This window comes from Notothenia rossii (genome assembly GCF_949606895.1).
Source record: "Notothenia rossii genome assembly, chromosome: 3".
Taxonomy (NCBI): Eukaryota; Metazoa; Chordata; class Actinopteri; order Perciformes; family Nototheniidae; genus Notothenia; species Notothenia rossii.
In genome coordinates this window covers 51,139,800-51,163,042 of record NC_136901.1, presented here as the reverse complement: position 1 = coordinate 51,163,042, position 23,243 = coordinate 51,139,800, and the positions used below count along the sequence as shown (strand labels likewise).

The following is a 23,243-nucleotide window of genomic DNA, read 5'->3' as shown; positions in this document are numbered from 1 at the left end:
GTCAAATGTGTGTATCGTATTTTATAGTTTTTCACAATATATCATTTTGTTCATTGGTTTGCTAAACATATTACTTCAATTGAAAAACTCCTTGGAAAAATCTGTTTTATAAAAATGTTATGGTTTTTTTCATGCATGAAGATGAAAATATCCTTAGTATGTTGTAATGCATGCACGAAGGAGTTAATAAATCACACACTGAGGGAACATCACTATATTGTAATTATTTATACAGGCTTTTTCAATCAAAAATGTTCGGGGTCGGTCAGGCTTGGCTGAGAAAATGTTTCAAAGGGGGTACATTACTGAAAAAAGTTTGAAGCACTGTGATAGAGGTTTCTTACAGTGTGGTATGAATATTTTTACTTTGGAAAAAGGCTGGATACTCCTTCGACCTCTGAGTGACAGTATATCAATGTGTTTATGTGCCTGCGTTGTTTAATTTAACGGATGTATGTGCAGTATTTCTTAAAATAATTGTAAACTTTAGATTAATCATTGCTTGTATCAGACAACAGAACAAAAATAAAATGTGTTTACATGTGTCTACTGTTTCATGTTTTGTAGTAGCCTTAGTGTAAAACAGTTTTATTGAATAAGAATTGCATTTGATGATGCTTAATAATTATATTTAAATATTACCTACGCATTTATTAAATAAAACATAAAAATAGCAACCTGAAAAGCCAAATACTTTTTTACTGGAGATTTGTAATAAGATACAAATGTAATCTTAAAACCTCTTAAGGCTTAGTGGTCACATGCGTGGACAGCACTTTTTTAGCTCTTATGTCCACAATGGTGTACACTGCTGAATTGGGGTCTTATAGCCACATATGTGGACACTTATACTGCCATCTGGTGGTGTCAGAAGAGTATAACATACAATGGTAAAAATTCAAGATGGCGGCAAATACGAGGGATGATTCAAGTGGCCACTCCAGACACAAACATCGATCAGGTAAGAAGTCCTGCCTTATTTCATGGCTTATTCTTATTTAGATATTTATATAAGCGTTGGATATTTGTCATGACAAGCAAATTTGGAAAAAAAAGTGTAAAAATAAGAACATAACATGTCGCTAAACATGAAGTACACGTTTGTGTACTTATGGACTGAAGCTCGTCGAAACAGCTAATATACTAGTAAACATGCACACATGTAAAATGAGAAAACAAGTATATCTGGTGCAGCTAAAAGGCTGTACATTGTCTAAATGTAATACATAACAATTCAATCACTAAATACATATATACATACATAAATTAGTTGGATTAAAACGTTGTACAGTACCATTGAAATCCATTGTTTTTATTTCCAGAGCGTTTTTCTTTACACCAAGCTATGCAGCTACTTGGCTTGATTGATGAAGACAACTCAGATTTAGACCTATCTGACAATGATGATCCCATCCTGGATACAAATTACCAACCATCACCACAGGAGGAAAGCAGCAGTGAGGATGAGGGTGACAGTAGTGACAATGAGGACCCCATTCCTGAGCCCACAGAGCACAGCAGAGGACATAAACGTCGCCGTGGTGCAGATAATGGTTAGTCAAGACCCAGTAGATTTGTGTTTATGTTATGTAGTTAGGGCCTCAGGGCTACGTGAAGGATTGGAGGCAGAATGCTTATTTACATTGACAGGGACAGAGAGTACAGGGACAGGTTCATCCCACACTCCCAGACGTCGATGTCGAACTGTACCGATTGAGACTGATCGTGCAGAAGATGACTCTGAGGAGCCAACACCAGGACCAAGCCAAACCAAAAAAAATAAAAAGGGAGAGTCCAAACAAGGTAATTGTTATTATTTTAGCATGCCTTGAGGGTAAATCTTCAAATTTCATGTAAACGTCCACACAGATTCAAGTTTTTTTGCTTACATAGATAAAATGTAACTTACTGCAATAAATACTATACATACTAAATACTATTTTATTCTGATTCTGGTTGTGCAGGACGTGGAATACGCTGGAAGGCTACTCCATTGACGCCAAACCTTGCGGAGTATCAGCATCAGGACGAAAGCGATCTGGACAGACATGGCTGGACCCCACTAGAGTATTTTGACCAGTACATCGATAGAGATCTGATGACACTGATTTCAGAATGTTCTAATGCCATGTCACTGTCTAGGAGTGGGGACCCACTCAACATGTCAGTCGATGAGGTCTACCACTTTTTTGGTGCCTGTATTTTAATGTCCTGCATCCGATACCCAACCATTAGGATGTATTGGTCCAAAGCCTTTAAAATCACTGCCATCACTGACAGATTCACGCGTGCCAGATTCTTCAAACTGAGGGGAGCAATAAAAGTGGTAATTGATGATGATGTGCCTGAAGATCTGAAGATGTCTGACAAATTCTGGAAGGTGGGGCCTTTTCTGGAGCGGATTCTGCGAGGCTGCAAGTCTCTGAATCGACCTGATTGCACATCTATTGATGAGCAAATGATACCCTTCACGGGAGCCTGTCCGTACAGACAATATCTGCCAATGAAGCCCAACCCAGTTGGCATTAAGAACTTTGTGTGTGCTACAGCAGATGGCATTGTGCTTGACTTTGAGCTCTATCAAGGTACACAATCACTGATCGAGAATAATAATAATAATAATAATAATAATAATGCATTTTATTTATATAGTGCTTTTCACGACTCAAAGACGCTTTACAATATGAGGGAGGGTAGACAAACAAGGACAGGCAAACAAGTAAGTATAGTAAAATAAATAAAAAGGCAGTCAAGAGGAAATTGATTGAGAGGAGGGGGGCTTATGGGTAGGCAGAGTTGAAAAGATGTGTTTTGAGGCGGGACTGAAAGACTGTGAGGGACTCAGAGTCACGGAGATCTTGGGGGAGGGAATTCCAGAGCCTAGGAGCTGCCACTGAGAAGGCTCTGTCCCCAAAGCTGCAGAGTGTGGATGTGGGAATGGATAGGAGTCCGGCTGCGGTGGATCTGAGGGACCGTGGGGGTTGATAAGGAGTGAGAAGGTTTGTGAGATAAGGGGGGGCCAAATGGTGGAGTGCTTTGTAGGTGAGGACCATCATTTTGTAATTGATGCGATGGGAGACAGGAAGCCAGTGGAGCTCTTTGAGGACTGGGCTGATGTGATGCCATGATTTGGTATGTGTGAGGAGACGTGCAGCTGCATTTTGAACCCGAAGGAGTCTGTTGAGGGATGTAGTGCTGATGCCGTAAAGAAGTGAGTTGTAGTAGTCAAGGCGGGAGGAAATGAAGGCATGGATTAGTCGTTCGGCTGCGGGGCGGGTGAGAGAGGGTAGGATTTTTGCAATATTGCGGAGGTGGAAAAATGAGGTTTTGACCGTTTGGCGGATGTGAGGTTCGAGGGAGAGGGTGGGGTCAAAGATTACGCCAAGGTTGCGTGCCTGATTGGAGGGGGAAACAATGGTGCCATCGATGGTGAGTGTTATGTTAGTGACCTTGCTGAGGGTGGATTTGGAGCCAATTAGGAGGAGTTCTGTTTTGTTGCTGTTCAGTTTGAGGAGGTTATGTTGCATCCAAGTTTTAATAGCTGTCAGACAGGAATCGATGTGGGTAAGGGGTGGGTTATGGAGGGATTTGGTGCTGAGGTAGATCTGAGTGTCATCAGCATAGCAGTGGAAGTCCAGGTTGAAGTGGCGGAGTATCTGACCGAGGGGCAGGATGTAAATGATGAAGAGGAGGGGTCCAAGTACTGATCCTTGAGGAACACCTTGGGTGACTGAAGCTGTGGCAGAGGAGTGGTTGGGGAGGGAGATGAAGTGGGATCGTTCAGTGAGGTAGGACTGGAGCCATCTGAGTGCAATACCTTCAATACCAATGTCCCTGAGTCGGGTGAGCAGGATGTTGTGGCTCACGGTATCGAAGGCTGCACTCAGGTCGAGGAGGATGAGAATATTGAGGGAACCAGTGTCAGCAGAGGTGAGGAGGTCATTGAGGACTTTGACGAGTGCAGTTTCTGTACTGTGGTGAGGACGAAATCAAGAAGGTCGAAGAACCCGAGGGCCTGGGCTTGGGAAGCTTAGTCATCGAGCGTCTTTGTCAAACCCTGAAACGCGGCACAAAAGTGTATTGTGACCGGTTCTTCACCACCATCAAAGGTGCGCAACAAATGATGGAGAAGGAGCTGTACATAACTGGTACAATAATGAAGAACCGACTCGCTGGAGCGAACGACAAGTTACCCAGTGACAAAGCCATGAAAAGCGCAGGAAGAGGTACCTCATCAGAAGTGTCCGCTGAAGATGGAAAACTGTGTGTAGTGAAGTGGTATGACAACAAGCCAGTATTACTGATGTCTGTTGTTCATGGTACACAGCCTGAGGACACCTGCCAGCGCTGGGACAAGAGGTTGAAACAATATGTCACTGTTTCGCGACCAAGCATTGTCCGTGAGTACAATACCAAGATGGGTGGAGTTGACTTGATCGATAGAATGATCAGTTACTATCGCATGAGCACCCGTACTAAGAAGTGGACAATGCGGATGGTCATGCACTTCACGGATCTGGCTTTAGCCAACAGCTGGCTACTCTACCGCAAAGACCATGCAATATGTGCTGGACCAAAGACAAAACCCATCCAGTTCCTTGAGTTCCGTATGGAAGTGGCAAAGATCCTCTTGGCCCAGCATCACGGTGCTGACCTATCGGAACAATCAGAGGAAGAAGATGCACAACAAGGGGTAAAACGTCATGTGACAGAGGTGCCCCATGTCTCGGTCCGCAGGAGGGCTAATGCCCACCTCCCAGAGATGATGGGCCTGAAGAATGCCATGCGCTGCAGACAACCAGGCTGCACTGGAAGAACCCGAGTGCGCTGTGTGACCTGCAAAGTGTTCTTGTGCATGCAAACCGAACGCAATTGTTACTTAGCCTTTCACACATAGGTGATGGCAGTGTGATGGCAGAGATTCTGTGAAGGTCATCAGGTGACCCCTGGGCCTCCGTAAGCAGGCCGGGTCCTTCTGTCCTCAATGTTCCCACCCTTTCACATATCCTATTTTTTACATTACGAATGCAACATTTCACATGAGCCATACTGTGACTGTCAAAAAGGGGCAAGATTTATTTATTTATTTTTTCACTATGACGTTCCGTCATTTGTTGTACTTACCGTGTACGTAACGTGACAATTAAAAAAATGATTTGAATGTTTTATATTTTGTTACAGGCATACAATGTCATCCTGCAATTACTGTTTGCACTGTTGCAGCTTTTCAAATGATCCATGCATTAGTTTTAACTGTCCAAAGGGGCAAAAGTGCAATGTTTCCATGTTGTTTTTACTCTGATATTCAAAACATGTTCAAAAATATGTGTGTATGTGTTATTAATACATGCAAAAGCAGTCAGGAAAAACACTGCTGTGTTCAAGGTGGAAATAAAGAGTTTTTCATTCTATTACTCAATGGTGACTTAATTGGGTTTTATGGAAATTCGGACCAAGAATCCACATATGTGGACATCATTTTTCTCTAAAAGTACATCATATCAAAAGATGATTCTTAGTTTTTATTCTAATTAGGGTCCAATAAGCCCAAATAGCAAAGAGAAATAAAAAATGCATGTAAAAAAACAGCTTGGGCCTTAGGAGGTAATCTACTATACACTAGTAAGTAAAATGTACTTACAAAAACTGAGTGTGACAGTAAAGTTTACTTAAAGAGCAACTTGCAGGTTTTTTTTTTTACTACATTTATGCTTAACATTGCCTGAAAATTACAATTCAAAATGTGAATGGAGGATTTGATATGTTTTACAAGACATAAGGGCAGGAATTCAGAGAGAAAGGAGCCGTTTTGAGCTCTGCTACTAAAAACTGCTTTTTTTCAACGTCATTCGTCAAACGCGTCATATTATATCACATGGGGGAGCAACTTTCTTGGACTCCTTCTATGCCCGCGGTAGTAGTTTGTAGTTGGTTTGAGCGGTTGTGATTTAGTGAGCTGGTATTTCTTCGGTAATTTTACATTGCATTTCACCATTTGTAATCATGGTGAGCTTGTGTTTGTGCAGGTTGCACAAACTCGAGCCTGTCAGGACACCGAGTCCACAGTTTTCCTAACAGGAAAAGGACCGGAGCTGGCTTTCGTTCCTGGGTGCGGTGTGCATCCACCCCCCTGCAGCACATACTCTCCACAGTTGAAGCCTATCAAGAAAAACGTTTATCAGGAAACCGTATTACATCTCTCTCCCCCCCCTCCGGTACACGGCACCGTAAGACGTAGTGTGGAGTTGCATTAGGTAACGCTATGGTGGCTGTACTGCTCCAGCTGTCTCCTTTGTGTTTGTTTGTTTCCCCCTGTCTGTGTTGTTTCTGTGGGCGTGGTGGCTGTCACTCCTGGCTCCCGGCTCAACCCCCACTCACCTGCTGCAATCAGCTGTGCACCCTCCCCGACTACACACCTGCTTTACATCAAGCCATTTACAACAGCATATCAACGGAGGCTCCACTACCTTTCTCCGCCAGATCGTCAAGTATCAGCTGTATCTCGCATCTCCCCTCCGGTACACAGCACCGTAAGACGTAGTGTGGAGTTGCATTAGGTAACGCGAGATACGACTGATACTTGCGCATTAGTTTATGTTATGGATCAGTATCAACATTCCTGCCAGTAACGTTACTATATTATCAATACTACTTTAGTTATAGCCCAATATATGATAGCTAACTTTACAATATTGTGATGTGACTGACGTTAGCTAACATTAACTGTTGCTAACGCCGGTCACTCACCAAGACAGCTGCCCTGTTCTCCACTGGTTCTCCTCACACCACAGCTCCATTTCTTGCCGATGGCCGTTATTTCTTCTCATCCTTGGCTGCTCCTGGTCTCTTGGACGCATAGCAGGCTCATAATTATAATCATATGCATTTGAATATATATTTTCGACCTCTTCTGTGTCAAAACTAGCATTGTGATCCATGTTTATTCATACGTTAGACCAGCTGGTCTGCGGGAGGTCACGTGCGGAGGCTTTTTTATGCGGAAGTGAAAATGTCTTAAAACAATGCCAGATGTCGCTGTAGTGTATATTTCTGTCAATTTTTTTGAAAATATAGTGTATTCATCATTTTCCTACACATTTATTCACTGGTGTCTCCATACATGCCAACCTTTCCAAATCCAAAAGAGGTAGGTTTGCGCGCGGCAAATGTGCACGCCCAAATTAGGTAATCAGAAGAAATGAAACCCCAGTAATTACATGTATAAACCATGTATTTAACATATATATTGCATCATTTTATGCATTTTTCAGAAAAAGTGGTAGTTTGGTAAACAGTGACATCAACGACATGTCTGGTCTGTAAAATGCCCGAAAAGTAAAAGAATGGGAGATAAATATCCCGAAGTCTCCACATTTTATTATATTTTTAATGTGTTTCTGGTCCTCTTTCAGTTGAGACAGTGTAGATCAAGGATGTGTCAGGATCATAGGTCAGGATGTAGAACTCTTGTGTGAACATTGGATAAAGCCAGGTTCATATTCTTGTTTCATGTTGTTGACATATTCGAGTCAAAGGTTTACACAGCGAAATATCTTTGTGTTGCGCCATAAATCAGAAAATACTGCATTAAAAAAGTCCTTTCCTGCATTTGTCTACTGATAAAGTGTGATATAAATAATGTACAGGCTTTCAGATTGCTGTAGTTCACTAAACAGAAACATTAACGACATGTTTGGTGTTGAAAATGTCAGAAAAAGTGAAAGAATGGGAGATAAATATCCCCAAATCTCAAAATTGTATTATATTTTGTGTGTCTTTGTGGTCCTCTTTCAGTTGAGACACAGTAGGATGCTTCCGGGAAAGGAAAAAATACTGGATGTCTTTCAGTCGCCAACATGTGTTTTCGAGACACTGATATTAACGGGGAAATCCTGCAGGACTCAAATGCCTCGTTGTGGGTAACGCTGCCTTTCCCGCAGCGTTACCCCCGGTCTGCACGTTGTTTCTCTTTCAGAAACACAGGGGACTGTTTGTATTATGCGATCACAGACACGCTGCAAACGGTGTCCGCCAAAAGTCGAATCCAGTGTCTATGGAGTGTCATTTTTATTTGTTATAGTTTGAGAAAATTGAAAATCGGTAGGGAAAGCCAGCTAAGTCGGTAGGCGGTAGAAACACGTCAAAAGCGGTAGACTACCGCCCAAATCGGTAGGGTTGGCAGGTATGGTGTCTCTGACCTGCAAGTTGCTCTTTAAAGAAGAAAGATGGACTTTTATTAATCCCTCGTGGGGAAATTGTTTCTCTGCATTTGACCCATCCTAGTGTTAGGAGCAGTGTGCTGCCATTTTGAACGTCGCCCAGGGAGCAGTGTAGGGTACGGTGCCTTGTTCAGAGACACCTCGGTAGCACTTGGTCTTGCCAGGACTTGAACTGGTGACCTTCCAGTTGCCAAGCCAACTCCCTATCGCCTTCAACTGGGCGCTGGATCTTTCTGCCGCTAACAAGAAGTAACTGAAGCAGATGTCGTGATAAACCGGAAATCCCGTAAAGCATAACAGAAATGTAAAAATAACATCAATAACTAATTTATTCAACTAGAATAAGTACAATGAAGTATCTAAAGAATACATACTAAAATGTCTTCAAGGCAGCCCAGTCACTACACTTAATTACTTTGTTTTTGTATTATAATTATGTCAGGCTTGTCCTTCCCTTTCTCTGTTCTCCTTCCCTTCGGTCTGATTCAGAAAGTCCTTCTATCACTCCAGCTCATTAACACATTAACCAATCAGCTGTTATTAAATCGAAATGCTTTTAATGCTGAATGGAAGGTTACAACGTTAATGTAGTGGTGACACAGAGCAGTAAGGCACAATGCTAATGGATTTGGATGTATTTTGTCTTGAAATTGAATGCATGATAATGATGTACAATTAACTTTTTATGTGTTCGAGACAAAACGTCGTCACACAAGCATGGACTTCTTTTGTTTTGGCCTGACATTGTAAGTATTTGTTGGCTGCACATTTTTAAGAGAGTGGGAAAGAATTGCAGTATGAGACAAAAACGCTAGCAAGGGTTGACCGTGTGGTTTAATGTGCATCATTAAGTATTATGATATACTTAATATGGACTTCGAATCAGGGGATAGCAAGTTCGAGTCCCACTGCAGTCTGTCCGTATTGTGACTGTAGAAAAATAGTAAAAAGGGATTTGATTTTCACTCTAACAAATAATGACATTGTTTTAGTGGTTTATTAGCTTGAACAAAATGTTGAGGTTAACGTTATTCTCATCGTTTAATATGTGTTTTTCGGCGGCACAGAATTATAGACCAAGGTGCAAATTTACTTATGGAATCTTTTATCTATTCAGTATGGGGAGAACAACTGTTATAATGTTCTGATGAGAGTGATAGATGACAGAATGCCAGGAGGTTGCAGTTTCAATGAGCGTTGGCTAGCAGAAGACAAATACAATCCATGGCTAAGACGAGGGTCAAGCCCACGAGTAGCCTCCTGCAAAGTTTGCAAAAAATAATTTCAGTTGTTCACGATGGGAGAGTCTGCGCTGACGAGCCACATGAAAGGTACGCTGTAGTAGAGCATTTTAGATTAGGCTAACGTTGCATGTTGAATAGCGAACTCGATGAGGGATAATAATAATTGCAGGGGACAATCATTTCAGAGGAGCGTACCTATGTTAATATGTGCTGTTAACTGTGTTCGTTATTCTCCCGTCCAGAAGAGAAGCTTTAAAAGGAGACTAAATGGAGTCTCTGTGAAAGTTCAATTGGGTACTTTAATTAAAAAAAAGGCGCGGGTTGGTCACAAGCATGATATTGTTCAGTCAGACAAACAGCTGTGATCCGCTCCTCGATAGGGAAGAGAAGAGAATGGATCTCTCCTCCGGTGCTGTTATATATCCTCTGCTGGCTCCTCCCCGCCAGCCGGCTCGCCTCGTCTCCAATGTCCGTTATTGCATTTAAACAGAGGATAGGTTCTTTTCACATTCAATATATGCTTAACACGCCGTTTCTCCTCATATTCTCTTTCATCACTTTTCATTTAACAAATTCTAAACGCTGTAATCAATACTCTAAAAAATACTTCTCGGCTCGCTTGGTTTCCGGTCATTCCGGATGTTGTCTCATGCTACTCTCGTCTGTAAACAATAATGTATTCAAATAAACGGTACCTTCATTTAATATTCAGCATGGTAGTATCTCGACATCTATAGTTGTAGTGTTAAATCAGTAGGCTTCGGTTTGCACCACTCCATATCATTTCGCTCCTAAATTCACCTCTTCAGGAAATCGTATATTAGCCACATGCTAAATGCTAACCGTAGAAGAAGGATTTTCAGAATAAAAGCTTAACTGCTTGTGCACAAGAATTTCTGGTTTTTCAGTATAAAAGAGCATTAAAACTGACGGCATGTTTAAACTACATTTCCCCATTAAAACATTGATTTTAATTTATAACAGTCCCTCCTTACACACCTAAAAGGTGTGTATAATACTGAAATCAATAAGTTCTTCATCTGAAATTTGCATATTACATATCTCATATTAACAAACATACAATCAAATGGAATGGTTTTACAGCCGGCTTTACAAAAATACAAAATAAATTCTTGTCTGTGTTCAAACATAAAAGTTTTCCCTTGTGCATAACTTCTAGTGTTTACATTCAATATCATTCTTCAAAATAGCAGCAATGGCTTGGTATCAGAACATTTCTTCCTCCCTCCTTTCACAGAAACCGTTCTCATACCTCGCTCAGTGTTAAGGCACTTGTTTTTACAAAGTGAAAAGAAACAAACCATTTTAGAATAGCAATGATTTTTACAACATGAAATCCACCATATTAGAATAGTATAAAGTAATAAAGAATACAATAAAATATCTTGGATTGGCAAAGTAAATTGAAAAATAAAAATAAACTATCTTGGAATAGTGTAAAGTAAATTGAAATGGATTCACTCCATTTTAGCATTTTATTTTGCTCACTTCTTCACATGATTTCATAATGTAAAGAATCACATCAGCTGGACATTCATTGATCAATCTCATCTCCGAACATCCATATCATTTAAACTAACTCATCATTGTCATCAACATCTGAATACGGGGGTTGGTCGTCTTGTTCTGCTAGCATTTGTAATTATCTCCTCATGAGAAATGTACCCTCCCTCCTTTCATACCATTTAAGGTATGAAAGTAATATGTTCTCTAGAAGGAGCCGTCGTGATCAATCGGTACGTTCTACTCTGGGGTACGGCATTCTAGACAGTCATTTCTGGGAGAAGATTTTGGTCAGTTACAACAGTTGTAGAATTTCATCACTTAAAAGTTCCTTCTCATTACCTTTGGGTGGTCTGTTCTAATGCAGTGATAAAGTCCCTGAAATGGTCTGAGAACCGGTGGAATATCAATAACTCATTATACTAATTTATTTTCAATTATGGTCTACTTAAATAACTATGCTAACCCCTTTAACAGTGTGTGGAACCTTGGGTGCTAGAGCATGTGATAATTACTCCCTCCTTTAACAAGGACTTTAAAACAGAAGTCATTTCATTAATGGTTTGCAGTTCAATTCAGGAATGTACACCTATGGCAGATATGTTTCTCCTTTAAATAACATCTCTAAAAGTCAGGTCATCACTTATTGAATGGATGACCTTTAGGAGCTGGTGGCGCTTGTCTTTTAAAACTCATACTCTGGTTCCGTGCGCTCCCTCTGAAGCTGCAAGTAAGATTTAAAACATCTGCAGGGTGGATCGAGCAACCCCTTCTCCCTGAACGATATTTGTTGTAAAATATGCACCATCACAATGAGTGATCCAAGGCCCGCATGTATTACTCCCAATTATATTAGTTTTTTTTTAATTAAAATGTGCAATCTCTCTTTTGTTTTTTTAAAACTACATCTTGGACGAAAAACAACTGTTAGTTCCACCTTAATCTTCCCTCCTGAGGTAATAACCATGCTACAATGGAGATATCAATACTCTAGATTGGAATACTATCTTTGGCTTGGTACTAGCTCTACCTTTAACATTTTCCATACAAATAAAGATTTGTCTGCTTTTATAGAGTGGTTACTAAAACCATCCCTTTAAACTGTAGGTCTATACTGTAACAAATTAAATCTTACCCAAATTCACACATGAATAAAAAAAACTCTTAAAGAATAATTTGTTCATATGATGAAAAGATTGAATAATATGTTCTACCCTCAGTGTGTTTTTAGGGTTATTTAATAGTTTCCTCTTTCTTACTTTATAAATTCACCAATTGATTAATTCATGGCTAATAAACCTTTTTCTTTACGTATTTCTCGTTGGTGAATAAGTGTGTTTATGTGTAAACTCACTCACTCCTGTTTTCCTTCTCTCCCCCTCTGGTTGTCAAGCCACGAACCCCTCACGTTCTGCCGGACCATGCCAACTCCTCCGTCCTGTCCTCTTCTCCGTCCACCTTCTCCTCAGTCCATCCGCTCTTGGATCCTTCCGCTGTAACTCTCTTCAATGTCCCATCTGCTTTGCTTTTCATCTCCTCCTTTACAGTCTCTACTTTGTTGCATAGAGGGCGTATTCTGCTCTCATGTCCCACCCTCTATTCTTGTGTCCAAATCTTGTGGCTCAGCTTGGAACTTCATGTCCTGTGGGGGACCGATGAGAGTGTGCCTTTTTATGTCACCTGTAGTTCTGGATTCCTCAGGTGGAGATGGTTCTGGATAAAGTCTTGTCATTGTTGGTTCAGATCTGCTTCTCTGTCTGTTCGATGGAGAAGGAGGAGTCTTCCGTGGTGAGGTCTTTTGTCTGCTTGGACGATGGGGTCGTAGCGTTCTGACAGGCGGAGAGATAGAGAGAGAGAGATCTCGGGACGCATTATCTATAGTTAATTCTAACACACTGAGGTAAAATAAATCCAATCTTTCCCACTCCATTTTCCTAACCATACTATCTTTCTTTCATGTTAAATGTCATCTAAGCCCAGTTTATGTTTTCTAATAATTGTACCATATCCCTAAACATTGTTTTCACCCACTGTAACATGTTTACTCCAATTTACTCTTTCAGGAAACCACTTTCTTCCATAAATTTAAATACCTAGTTGCTTCAAGCACCACATATTTCACACACTATAAAGGAACGTCTCCATATTTTCTCCATCACTTTAAATCTCACTGTTATTTAGAACATAAGTAACTTTGGTGACTGGACATATCTGCAATGTCGCCACTGTCTGCTAGGAAATTTGGTTCATAGAGTTTGTACGTACAAAGCTGTACTTTTGGGTTAGTAGCCTGTTTCAACTGTAATCATTTTCAATAATTCTACTCAGGTCACCGGTCGGTTGTTCATAAACTTAACAGGGGGTGTTTCTGGTACAGACTAAAACATGGATCCAGTGTATTTAGAGATTCCCCTAATCTGTAAATCCCCATCACTTACATATCCCGATCACTTAAACCCATCTCATCATTTGATACAAGAACTGCATATAGGGGGGTGAATCATCTTGATTATAACCGCCTCTTGTTTGGGACCGAGTATTTCTAACTCCTCCTCTTGTTGCTCAGCTGATCTTTTGGCTCTGAGGATAAGTGTAAAGTCTGTGAAACACAGCTGGAGTCTTGTTAGTGATGTGGGCATTCTCTATGAGTGAACTAATGGTTCCATGTTTTACTTGATATTGTACTCCCCTTCCAACCAGAAAGGTGCCAAGTGTAATGAGCACAATCAACAATGCTATTCTGCCTCTTATCCCTAGGGGACCCCACAATTGGTTTGGCTTTGTTCTCGTCATCATCTCTATTTTATCCCTGGTTGTGTCCGTTACAGAATTTAAATAATGAGTCCAAAAATAACATACAAAAAATTGGACTCTTTTTCAGATGTAAAACAAAAAAATAGGTTTTCACATTAATGTACAATCTATAAAAATCTATAGACAATTTGTCTTTTGAGCTGTTTCTATCTTTATCTTATTTATATTTATTGTTTTGTTCCAGCTCTGCCAAATCAGTCCTAACTCCCAATAATGTTCTGGAAGTTGCCAGTGAAGGGTGACAATGTGTGAGGTGGTGTCAATTTGCTCCTTTTTCTTTACCTTTAACCCGGAGGGCGTGTGAAGTTTGTTACAACTTTTCACGCTTCCGTCCACCGGGGATGAGCCCACTGTCTTTTGTGAACTTTCACCCTCACCCAATCACCTGGCCGAACAGGAATCTCTTCTGGTGTCTCTTCTGGTGTCTCTGTAGTTTTCCTAGCCTGCTGTGTAGACAAAACTTGCATAATATTACTCAGAGTTCTGACATATTCATCCACTTCTATTTGTCTAATATCTAAAACTGGACCACTCCCTCCTTGGAGAAGGCCCAAGCTTCGGCATACCTCTTGTTGTTTTATGACCTATTGTTGACTACATGTTATTATTTATTAACTACAACGTCACTGAAATCAACATATCTGTATAATCATGACACTCCCTCCTTTGAGCATAAAATGCTCAATTAATATTGTAATGATTACCGTATTATGAACAGGACATGGAAATCCCACAACGTTGCATTAAATAAATATAAATTCTCCGTGTACCCACAAGGCGTACAAAAATATCATATGATGTATGGCTTTCTGATGGCATAAATGCATATTCACAAAACATTTCCCATTAGCACTTCTAATAGTTTACTTGTTTCAATAATGGCTTTTGTCATGGTATTATGCATCATCGTTGCGGCGAAAAACAATACCCCTGGTGTCGCTAATGCGTCTCAATAACTCTAGGATTAGAGGATTGGTTGACACTGCTGAACTAACATATGATAAAATAATATTTCTCCAAACTGGAGGGATAATATGAACTATTCTCACAGAGAGTGACCTGCATGAAGGGCTGGTGCCCCTCACTCAAATGAGATATTGCCTTACGCACTACACTATAAATCAGTAAAGTTACTCAAGAATAAATAAATAAAGACTGATTCTTGAAACTGTTGTAAAAACCCTACAACTTCTTCATCCAAGCCCTTAATCAGTGTTATGTTATTTAATCTGCGTTTCATGCCTTAAAATAGATACTTCAGACCGATTATAAAATTGTGTTTATGAGAAAAATGTAATCTGACTCCATAAATCACATAATTGTTTGATTAAAAACTGCACTTCTGGCTAAGAATAAATGAAGTTCCCCTTTAAACACAGCCCCGGTCTTCTGACGGGGTCTATCTATGTACTGGCTGGAAAATGTTGGGCCAGTCTCTGTCGCTCCGTCACAGTTCTCCCACTAACAGTCACTCTCTAGTTCTGCTGGGTTCTTGTTGACTTCTTCACTGGTTTGAGACAAGCGACCCTATTGGACACCTCCCTTTGTAGCCAGACTTCACCACAGCAGAATCGAGTTTCTGTTTTCAGGTCTGGACAGCTTCACGTCAGGTGTATTGCCGCCCCTTGCATATTTTGGGTGGAAGCCATCTTCTTGACCTCACTAGTTGTGTGGACACAATCGTTTTCTGTGTGGGGGAGCAACATCACTTGTAATCTGTATCCTTCTCATAATTACAAAAATAGTCTGCTAAATGTTCTACTCTGCTACTTCTAATTGGTGGATGCTCTGTGTAAATGCAAATTCAAAGCAAAAGGAGCAAATTGAATTTGCATTTCACGAAATGGCGATTGCCCTGTCTTTGTTTTTCCACATGTGGGGTGTAAACAAGATGTCACCCGATTATGTCGCACTCTGACCTGTAGACAAAGAGATTTTTCCATGCGGCTCTCAGGTGGGAGTTTAAACAATGGCGAGGTGATCTTTAAACGAACCGTAAGAAAGTAAACCACTGGTGTGGTATTATAAACCCTGAAATCCAAGCCAAAACAACACTTAGTTTAAAATAACAACATTTCTATCTAGTTTACTATGAAAAAATGGGCTTTATCTTCTTGATATCATCACTTAAAGTTAGGAACCCTTACGCACTAGCTATAAACCTGTTCACGTAATATTTGACTTTATAGTCGACTATGGGCTTTATCTTATTGATATCATCACTTAAAGTTAGGAACCCTTACGCACTAGCTATAAACCTGTTCACGTAATAATTGACTTTATAGTCGACTATGGTTAACTGTTGCTATTTGGACACGCCAAACCGGGACCAATATGGAGACCTATCAGCAACTAATAATAGACCGTCGTCTTATTACTGCACTTCTGTTGTAATTCCGATTACCGTAACCCACCCGCAATATCTTGTTTAAAACAGAACAGTTTTAACCACTGATAAAGGCCTAGACCTTAACCAAGCCTTTCTTGAAAAGGACTTTCTTTAAAGCACTGACTTCGGTCTTGACCCTGAGTTGATTCACTATGCCCTGCTGGTTTTCACTTACTCGGCCCTTAACCGATTCGCTATGTCTCCAAATCTTAACAAAAATCGTCAAATGGGCTATATACCCTTACGTCATAGGCTAACTAACTATTAACGTAACAAGAGACACCTATGTGAAAGCAGCAAGGCACCTATCCGAAGTACAATGTCCACACACATTTATATTTAAAATTCAACACCCACACGTGGTTAATAGCATGCAGGGTTAATGGAACAAAAGAAAGTGTGAACTCACCCTGCTTGTGACAAAACAACGCCTCGTGGTTTTAGAGTGATTATTTTATCAATTTGGGTTGTTTTAACATTAAAATGCACAGCTATTTTCAGGATCCGCCGGCTGCCGTCAAACACACAAATCTAACTTTGCCTAGTTTAACTAGTGAAGAATCTTTGTCATAACAGGCATCTCCGTACCGATTGATTTGAGCTTGTGTGTGTCGAATGGCTGCAAGCGTCTCCAGGAAACAGCCGGTTGGTTTTCTCTCCTCGGTCAGCGGGATCACGTCAGGGAACTCACCAGATTGTTAACTGTGTTCGTTATTCTCCCGTCCAGGAGAGAAGCTTTAAAAGGAGACTAAATGGAGTCTCTGTGAAAGTTCAATTGGGTACTTTAATAAAAAAAAAAAGGCGCGGGTTGGTCACAAGCATCATATTGTTCAGTCAGACAAACAGCTGTGATCCGCTCCTCGATAGGGAAGAGAAGAGAATGGATCTCTCCTCCGGTGCTGTTATATATCCTCTGCTGGCTCCTCCCCGCCAGCCGGCTCGCCTTGTCTCCAATGTCCGTTATTGCATTTAAACAGAGGATAGGTTCTTTTCACATTCAATATATGCTTAACACGCCGTTTCTCCTCATATTCTCTTTCATCACTTTTCATTTAACAAATTCTAAACGCTGTAATCAATACTCTAAACAATACTTCTCGGCTCGCTTGGTTTCCGGTCATTCCGGATGTTGTCTCATGCTACTCTCGTCTGTAAACAATAATGTATTCAAATAAACTGTACCTTCATTTAATATTCAGCATGGTAGTATCTCGACATCTATAGTTGTAGTGTTAAATCAGTAGGCTTCGGTTTGCACCACTCCATATCATTTCGCTACTAAATTCACCTCTTCAGGAAATCGTATATTAGCCACATGCTAAATGCTAACCGTAGAGGATTTTCAGAATAAAAGCTTAACTGCTTGTGCACAAGAATTTCTGGTTTTTCAGTATAAAAGAGCATTAAAACTGACGGCATGTTTAAACTACATTTCCCCATTAAAACATTGATTTTAATTTCTAACAGTGCCTTACAGTTGCCATCCTGTGGTGTTCAGAGGTTGAAGCACTCACTGTTGTAATTCAACCCAGTCTCACGTCATTTCGTGTTATAGTCACGAAATATAATCTATTGATTCGACACAGAGCGATTTTGAAAGCAATGTATTTCTACCGTTAAGCGCTATATAAATCAAATGCATTATTATTACTGTTAGTATCGTGCCTAAACCAAATGTGACTTGCTCTATCGAAATCAGTCACATTGACCCGAACACACATTTTCGTTTGTATTACTGGTTGGGGGTAGGGATGCATTCCGGTATTACCGAAATACCGGTTACTGGTGGCTACGGTATACCGTACCCAAATCAGATCCGGTTTTGCTACTTTAAACAAAACAAAAAAATATATATATATTTTTTAAATTTAATTTTAAAAGTGAGTCCGTGGCCCGTGATGGCGGGTGTTATAAATTAGATTGCATAATCGTTTTTCTTCATATTTTATGTATTTTTCCTTGTTTGTTCAATACTAGAAAGGTAAAAGTCCCACAAATGAACTGTGATGGGATTGGTTTTCTCTCACCAGTGAAGGTAAATGTTGATTTTAAAGATGAAATTTGTTTGTTTGTGCAATGCCGAGATCTCATGACCATTATTCTATTATGTATTTGTTCTCTAGTCGAATCTCAGGTTTAACATTAATTATAACGGTGCTATAACGGTCTGTTTGCATTGACAAGATGTGCTATTCACGCGGCACACCTGATGGCGGGTGTTATAAAAGATATTCCATAATCGATTTTCTTCATATTTTTTATGTATTTTTCATTATTTGTTCAGTACTAAAGAAGTCCCACAATTGAATGTAATATTCATTTGACATGTTAACTATATCGTAAAGCGCTTCATGGGAGTAATTGTGGGATGATACATTTTCAAAGTATCACGATATGTATCGGTTGAGTATCTGTATCGTTCAGTAGTATCGGTATCGTAAAAAAGTCAACGGTATGCATCCCTAGTCTGGGGGAAGCTCGCGAGTGTGTGTGTGTTTTTGCATTTGTGTGTATTATGTTTGTTTCCCGGGGAAAACCCTCACAAGAAACACAGGCTGTTGTTATGCATGCTGTGACATCAAGTTACTCCGTTCTCTGCTTGTAATTATGCCGTTACAAGCTTCAAAGTTGTATTTATCATCTGAATTTGCCGAAACAAGTTTAATATTCTAAAAGCCAAGACTTTCTTTATTTGAAAACAGATGAAAACAAACTGGACTCTGCCGTGTTATCTATGATTACTATACGCCTTACATTCATAATTTCAGCGGGAGGGAGGAGGAGCGGTGCTGCGGAAGAGCAGGGTGCGAATTGAGAGGTGCCTCTTCTTCCCTTTACAAGCTTTAAAAATGTATTTATTGTGAGATTTTGGCAATAACAGTTTCATATTCTGAAAGCCAAGACTTTGTTTATTTAAAATTTTAAAAAACACCCAAACCCTGAAAAACTATTTTTTTTACACAACTCCACGTTTCTTTTTTTTAAATGAGCCGTTGCAACTTTTGACTGATTTCGATAGAGCAGGTCACAAATAATAACAAATTAGAAGGAAAAAAATATATACAGATTTCAGTATTCTGAGGTTCTGAGCCCCATTTCTTTTCCTCACAGACGAAAAAAAAAAGCCAGACATTATACGATTTAAAATAAAACAATAATCATGGCTTGATATTGAGTAAGAACCATAGACTGTATACATAAAGGTAAGAACATGTTTTTATGAACCACACAGCTTCCCGATCAGACCAAAAGACGCAGGCACTAAACACACTACCAATAGAAATACATTGCTTTTAAAATCGTTGTTTGTGACATGAAGAAAAGGGGAAAATCGTGTTGGTGAACACGAATCAAAAGATTACATTTATTTCGTGACTATAACACAAAATGCCGTGAGACTTGGTTGCGTAATTAGACCTTAGCTTGTTAGTATGTTATAAATTATAAACTGAGCATTTGACCGTGTCACTATGGTTGATACTTTTAGAAACAGGCTTTTATATAATGTCTTGAAGTATTATACAAGTAAAACTACATTTGATGTAATCCCATGTAATTGTAGAATAAACACAGTAATCCTTTGAAGATGTATAAATCAGCTGTCTTGAGTAGTCAAAATTACCTACAAATCATTGTACACATTTGTAAATATTATTTTCCACTTATTACCATTGTGAGTTTATTTTTATGCAGCTCTGCAGGTCCAGGATTGGCACCAGGGTGGAGAAAGGTGTGAGGAGGGCTTTGCCTTCCTCATCTAAATGGCCTGGCACAATTAGCGGGGCACACATATATGGCCGTTTTCTTTCTGCTAAGCATGGACTTGTTATGCCCAAATTTCTTCATGCCATAATTCCGGACAATATAAGTTTGCCCCTCGTTGATTTGATCAAATAAGATGAATTTTTGTACAGTCTGCCCGTCTGTGACCGCAGCTGTTCTGTTTTTATACACTTGTGTGGCCTTGGCACCCTCTCCATCAAACTCCCACCTATTGACTTTGGTGGTGTCTTTCACCGCCAGAACCTTCACCTTTATTTGTGGAAGGCTTTCATAAGGCTTAGTGGCTGTTCCAAAAGGTGTTTCAGGTCGGGATTTGTACTTATCTGGTAAGCCGCTCATCCACACGTTAGCAGAGTCTGGTATTGTTTTCTCCAGGAAAGAACGAGGGTAACTCATTTTGAGCCCGTTGTCGTCTGTCTGTACAAATACAATGTTGCGTGTACACTGTTTCATATGTAGACCGCATGCACGAGCAACACACTCTTGGGCACTGACTTCTCTTTTTTTTTGAGTAGGCTTGCATAATTTGTTTCATTTCATCGCTTTCATTGACATTTTCATGGCGAGAGTTTTGTATTACTGTCTTGAGGTATTCACTCAAACCATGTTCAGCCTTGCTTATGTAGCTGCAAATATACATGATGCAGGAGTAAGCATTGAGAATGAACTGTATATCCATATTGGCGCCCCAGGCATCCATTCACCCAGCAATCTTTGGGATCGCGCTTTGCGTCGGGCTCCTGATCAGCCTGTCGGTGTTCTTTTCCCCATAATGACCGTGTCGCTGCACATTATCCCTTACATATGGTTATATAGTGTCATTATTCATTTGTTTTAAAGCAGGGGGAGAAAAAGAGCCACAGCGGAGAATAAACAGAAGGGCAACCATGCAAGGGAAGTCTTCTTCGCTGCTTTTTTGGCAGATTACAGCGCCACTTACAGGCCTGGCATATGTACTACAGCATCTCCAGCGCTTTCGAGCGGGAATGGCCGGCCGTGGCCCAACCTCTCATTCCCCTGATAGGTGGAGAATTGACCACTAAGCGGAGCACCACTTTTGTGACGTATAAAATAATTCAAATCTGGATTAGTCTGTATCAGATCCGTTGCTGCCCCGTTTTTAGAGATTTGGGTATGGAGGAAAAGAGAAAGGGTTGTATTTTCTGACACTTGGTGAGTTCCCTGACAGACCGGGGACACATATTAATGTATAAAAGACGTACAAGAGTGCATTTTGCATGATAGGTCCCCTGTAAAATGTTTTCGACTGTAGCTAAGAAGGTAAATGGGCGCCTACCAATAATTTCGATTTGAAGTGTCTTTGGAAAATATACTTATCTCTAAATTGCTCCTGTAGGCATGTATACAGTATTGCAGTTTATGTAAATTCCTTTGGATAAAAGTGATACATATGACCTAAATGTAATATCAAGGTAACTTAGAACGACTCAACGTTGACATTTTGATATCACATGAGACCGAACAGCAGGACACAAATATCTCCTGTGTGAAAACCCTGTGTCAGTTTTTACATAACGTAATTTTCGGACTATAAGCCGCGCCTTTTCCCCATTTTTCGACCCTGCGGCTTATATAACGGTGCGGCTAATCTATAGATTTTTACAGCTAACGGCCACTAGGGGACCTCCTAAATCTATGGATTTTACAGGTTACAGTCCACCACCTTTAACTCTATGGGCTCTATGGCCGGTCCGCGCCCCCCACCTTTAAGCGGCGGGCTCCAGCAGGAAAAGCTGGAGGCCGGAAAAGAGTGAGACAGGTAGCGCGCAAAGTAAAAGTGGAACCGAGAGTGGTACGAGAGACAGAACGAGAGCAAGACAGACAGACATTACGAGAGCGAGACAGTTTGTGCAAAGGTGTTAAACGTGCGCTGGGAGCGCACCGTTTAAGTTTGAAAGTTGAAAGTTTGTGTGTCTGAAACGCTATGTGATACAGTACAGTTTACACAGCATAGTACATGTTCTGTAGCTACTATTGCACTAAATGGTAACACTTGAATACATTATGCAACTTGTTTGTTGAAATGTTAATAAATGGGAGCTTCCTCAAACAGCCATCTCTTTCCCGACAATCCCCTCTGTGCACGAATCCTTACATATGGTAATTAACATTAAAACACCTGCGGCTTATAGTCCAGTGCGGCTTATATATGTACACATCATTCAATTTAGCTGCTGCGGCTTATATTCAGGTGCGCCTTATAGTCCGAAAATTACGGTATATTAAGCTCTTTAATTAGAAATAAAAATTCACATAAGGTTCTTTGGTCATTTGGAATTCAGTTTGTGTGGCACCAAATGACAGCTTTTTTTTAACTTGAGCCTCTAACACCCAACAATATGAATAAGGTACATCAAATATAGATTTGTTCACATCTTGAACAGTTGGCTTACAAATTAAACATATGCTTCCAAGTAAAAAATAAAGTATCATTATTTATTAACACAAGAACCGCCAGAGGCCGCTGTATACCTAAAACCGCCAATGGGTCAAATTTACCCGCTATTGATTTTCAAGGTACAATGTTCTTTTATGTATCATGTAGAACAGTTAGTTTATACCAATATAAGCTGTGGACTCTCAACTTTTCATATGATATAGTTTGTGTAGATAGCATGAAGTATAACATCCAGTGCTGATTTAAACGCTTGGTGTTAGACTTGTGTTTTGTTTAGGTACAAATCTCTCTCTATAAGGAACCGCAGTAGACAAAAGACATTGCTATAGCAACATGTCATGTTTACGCTGCATTTTCTATGAGGTAAATATTACCCGCTGCCGGATATAGGTATAAATGGCATTTCTTTTGGCGATTTTTTTCAATCTGACTTCATATTGACAACAGAGGGTGCTACATAACACCCTTTCAGCAAAAGTCACGGACTGGGAGACTTTTATTGAAGAAAAGTTACATACAATCAAAAAACAGCTGCGGGTCAAATTGACCAGTTGGCGGTTCTAGTTTTAATATGTTTTTTTATTACAGTTATTTCTCAGTGACAAAAACCCACAAAGTGAAGCTTTTCACCACATGGAGCTAAGTTCCATCTGCCGTCCCTGAGCAGGTAAACACAAACACTAAATACAATAAACAGGCAGTTGGCTAATACCCTGGCCTTGTGTTTCTACTCTGGTAAAGTGGGGATGACTCAATCTTCCATCTGCTCATGAAAGGATACGTTTTATTCTTCTCCTGCAGGTGTATTGACAGCAGCTGCCAGGCTGGTGAGATAATTTGCTTAGAATGTT

General features: G+C 40.2%; 1 protein-coding gene across 1 annotated transcript; it reads left to right on the top strand.

Annotated features, from left to right (window-relative positions):
- The first annotated feature begins 745 nt into the window (after positions 1-745).
- LOC307031289 (uncharacterized protein) lies at positions 746-3,164 on the top strand. The gene is made up of 4 exons (XM_079668256.1): positions 746-961; positions 1,323-1,553; positions 1,651-1,803; positions 1,965-3,164. Exons 1-4 carry the CDS (start codon positions 904-906, stop codon positions 2,735-2,737), a joined length of 1,215 nt encoding a protein of 404 aa, XP_079524382.1. The 5' UTR covers positions 746-903; the 3' UTR covers positions 2,738-3,164.
- The last annotated feature ends 20,079 nt before the right edge of the window (positions 3,165-23,243 follow it).

Excerpts from the sequence above, each read along its gene's own strand:
- LOC307031289 (XM_079668256.1), top strand. The coding sequence starts at position 904 with ATGGCGGCAAATACGAGGGATGATTCAAGTGGCCACTCCAGACACAAA. Across the intron at positions 962-1,322 it reads CAGACACAAACATCGATCAG|AGCGTTTTTCTTTACACCAA; the intron begins GTAAGAAGTCCT and ends TTTTATTTCCAG. Across the intron at positions 1,804-1,964 it reads AAAGGGAGAGTCCAAACAAG|GACGTGGAATACGCTGGAAG; the intron begins GTAATTGTTATT and ends CTGGTTGTGCAG.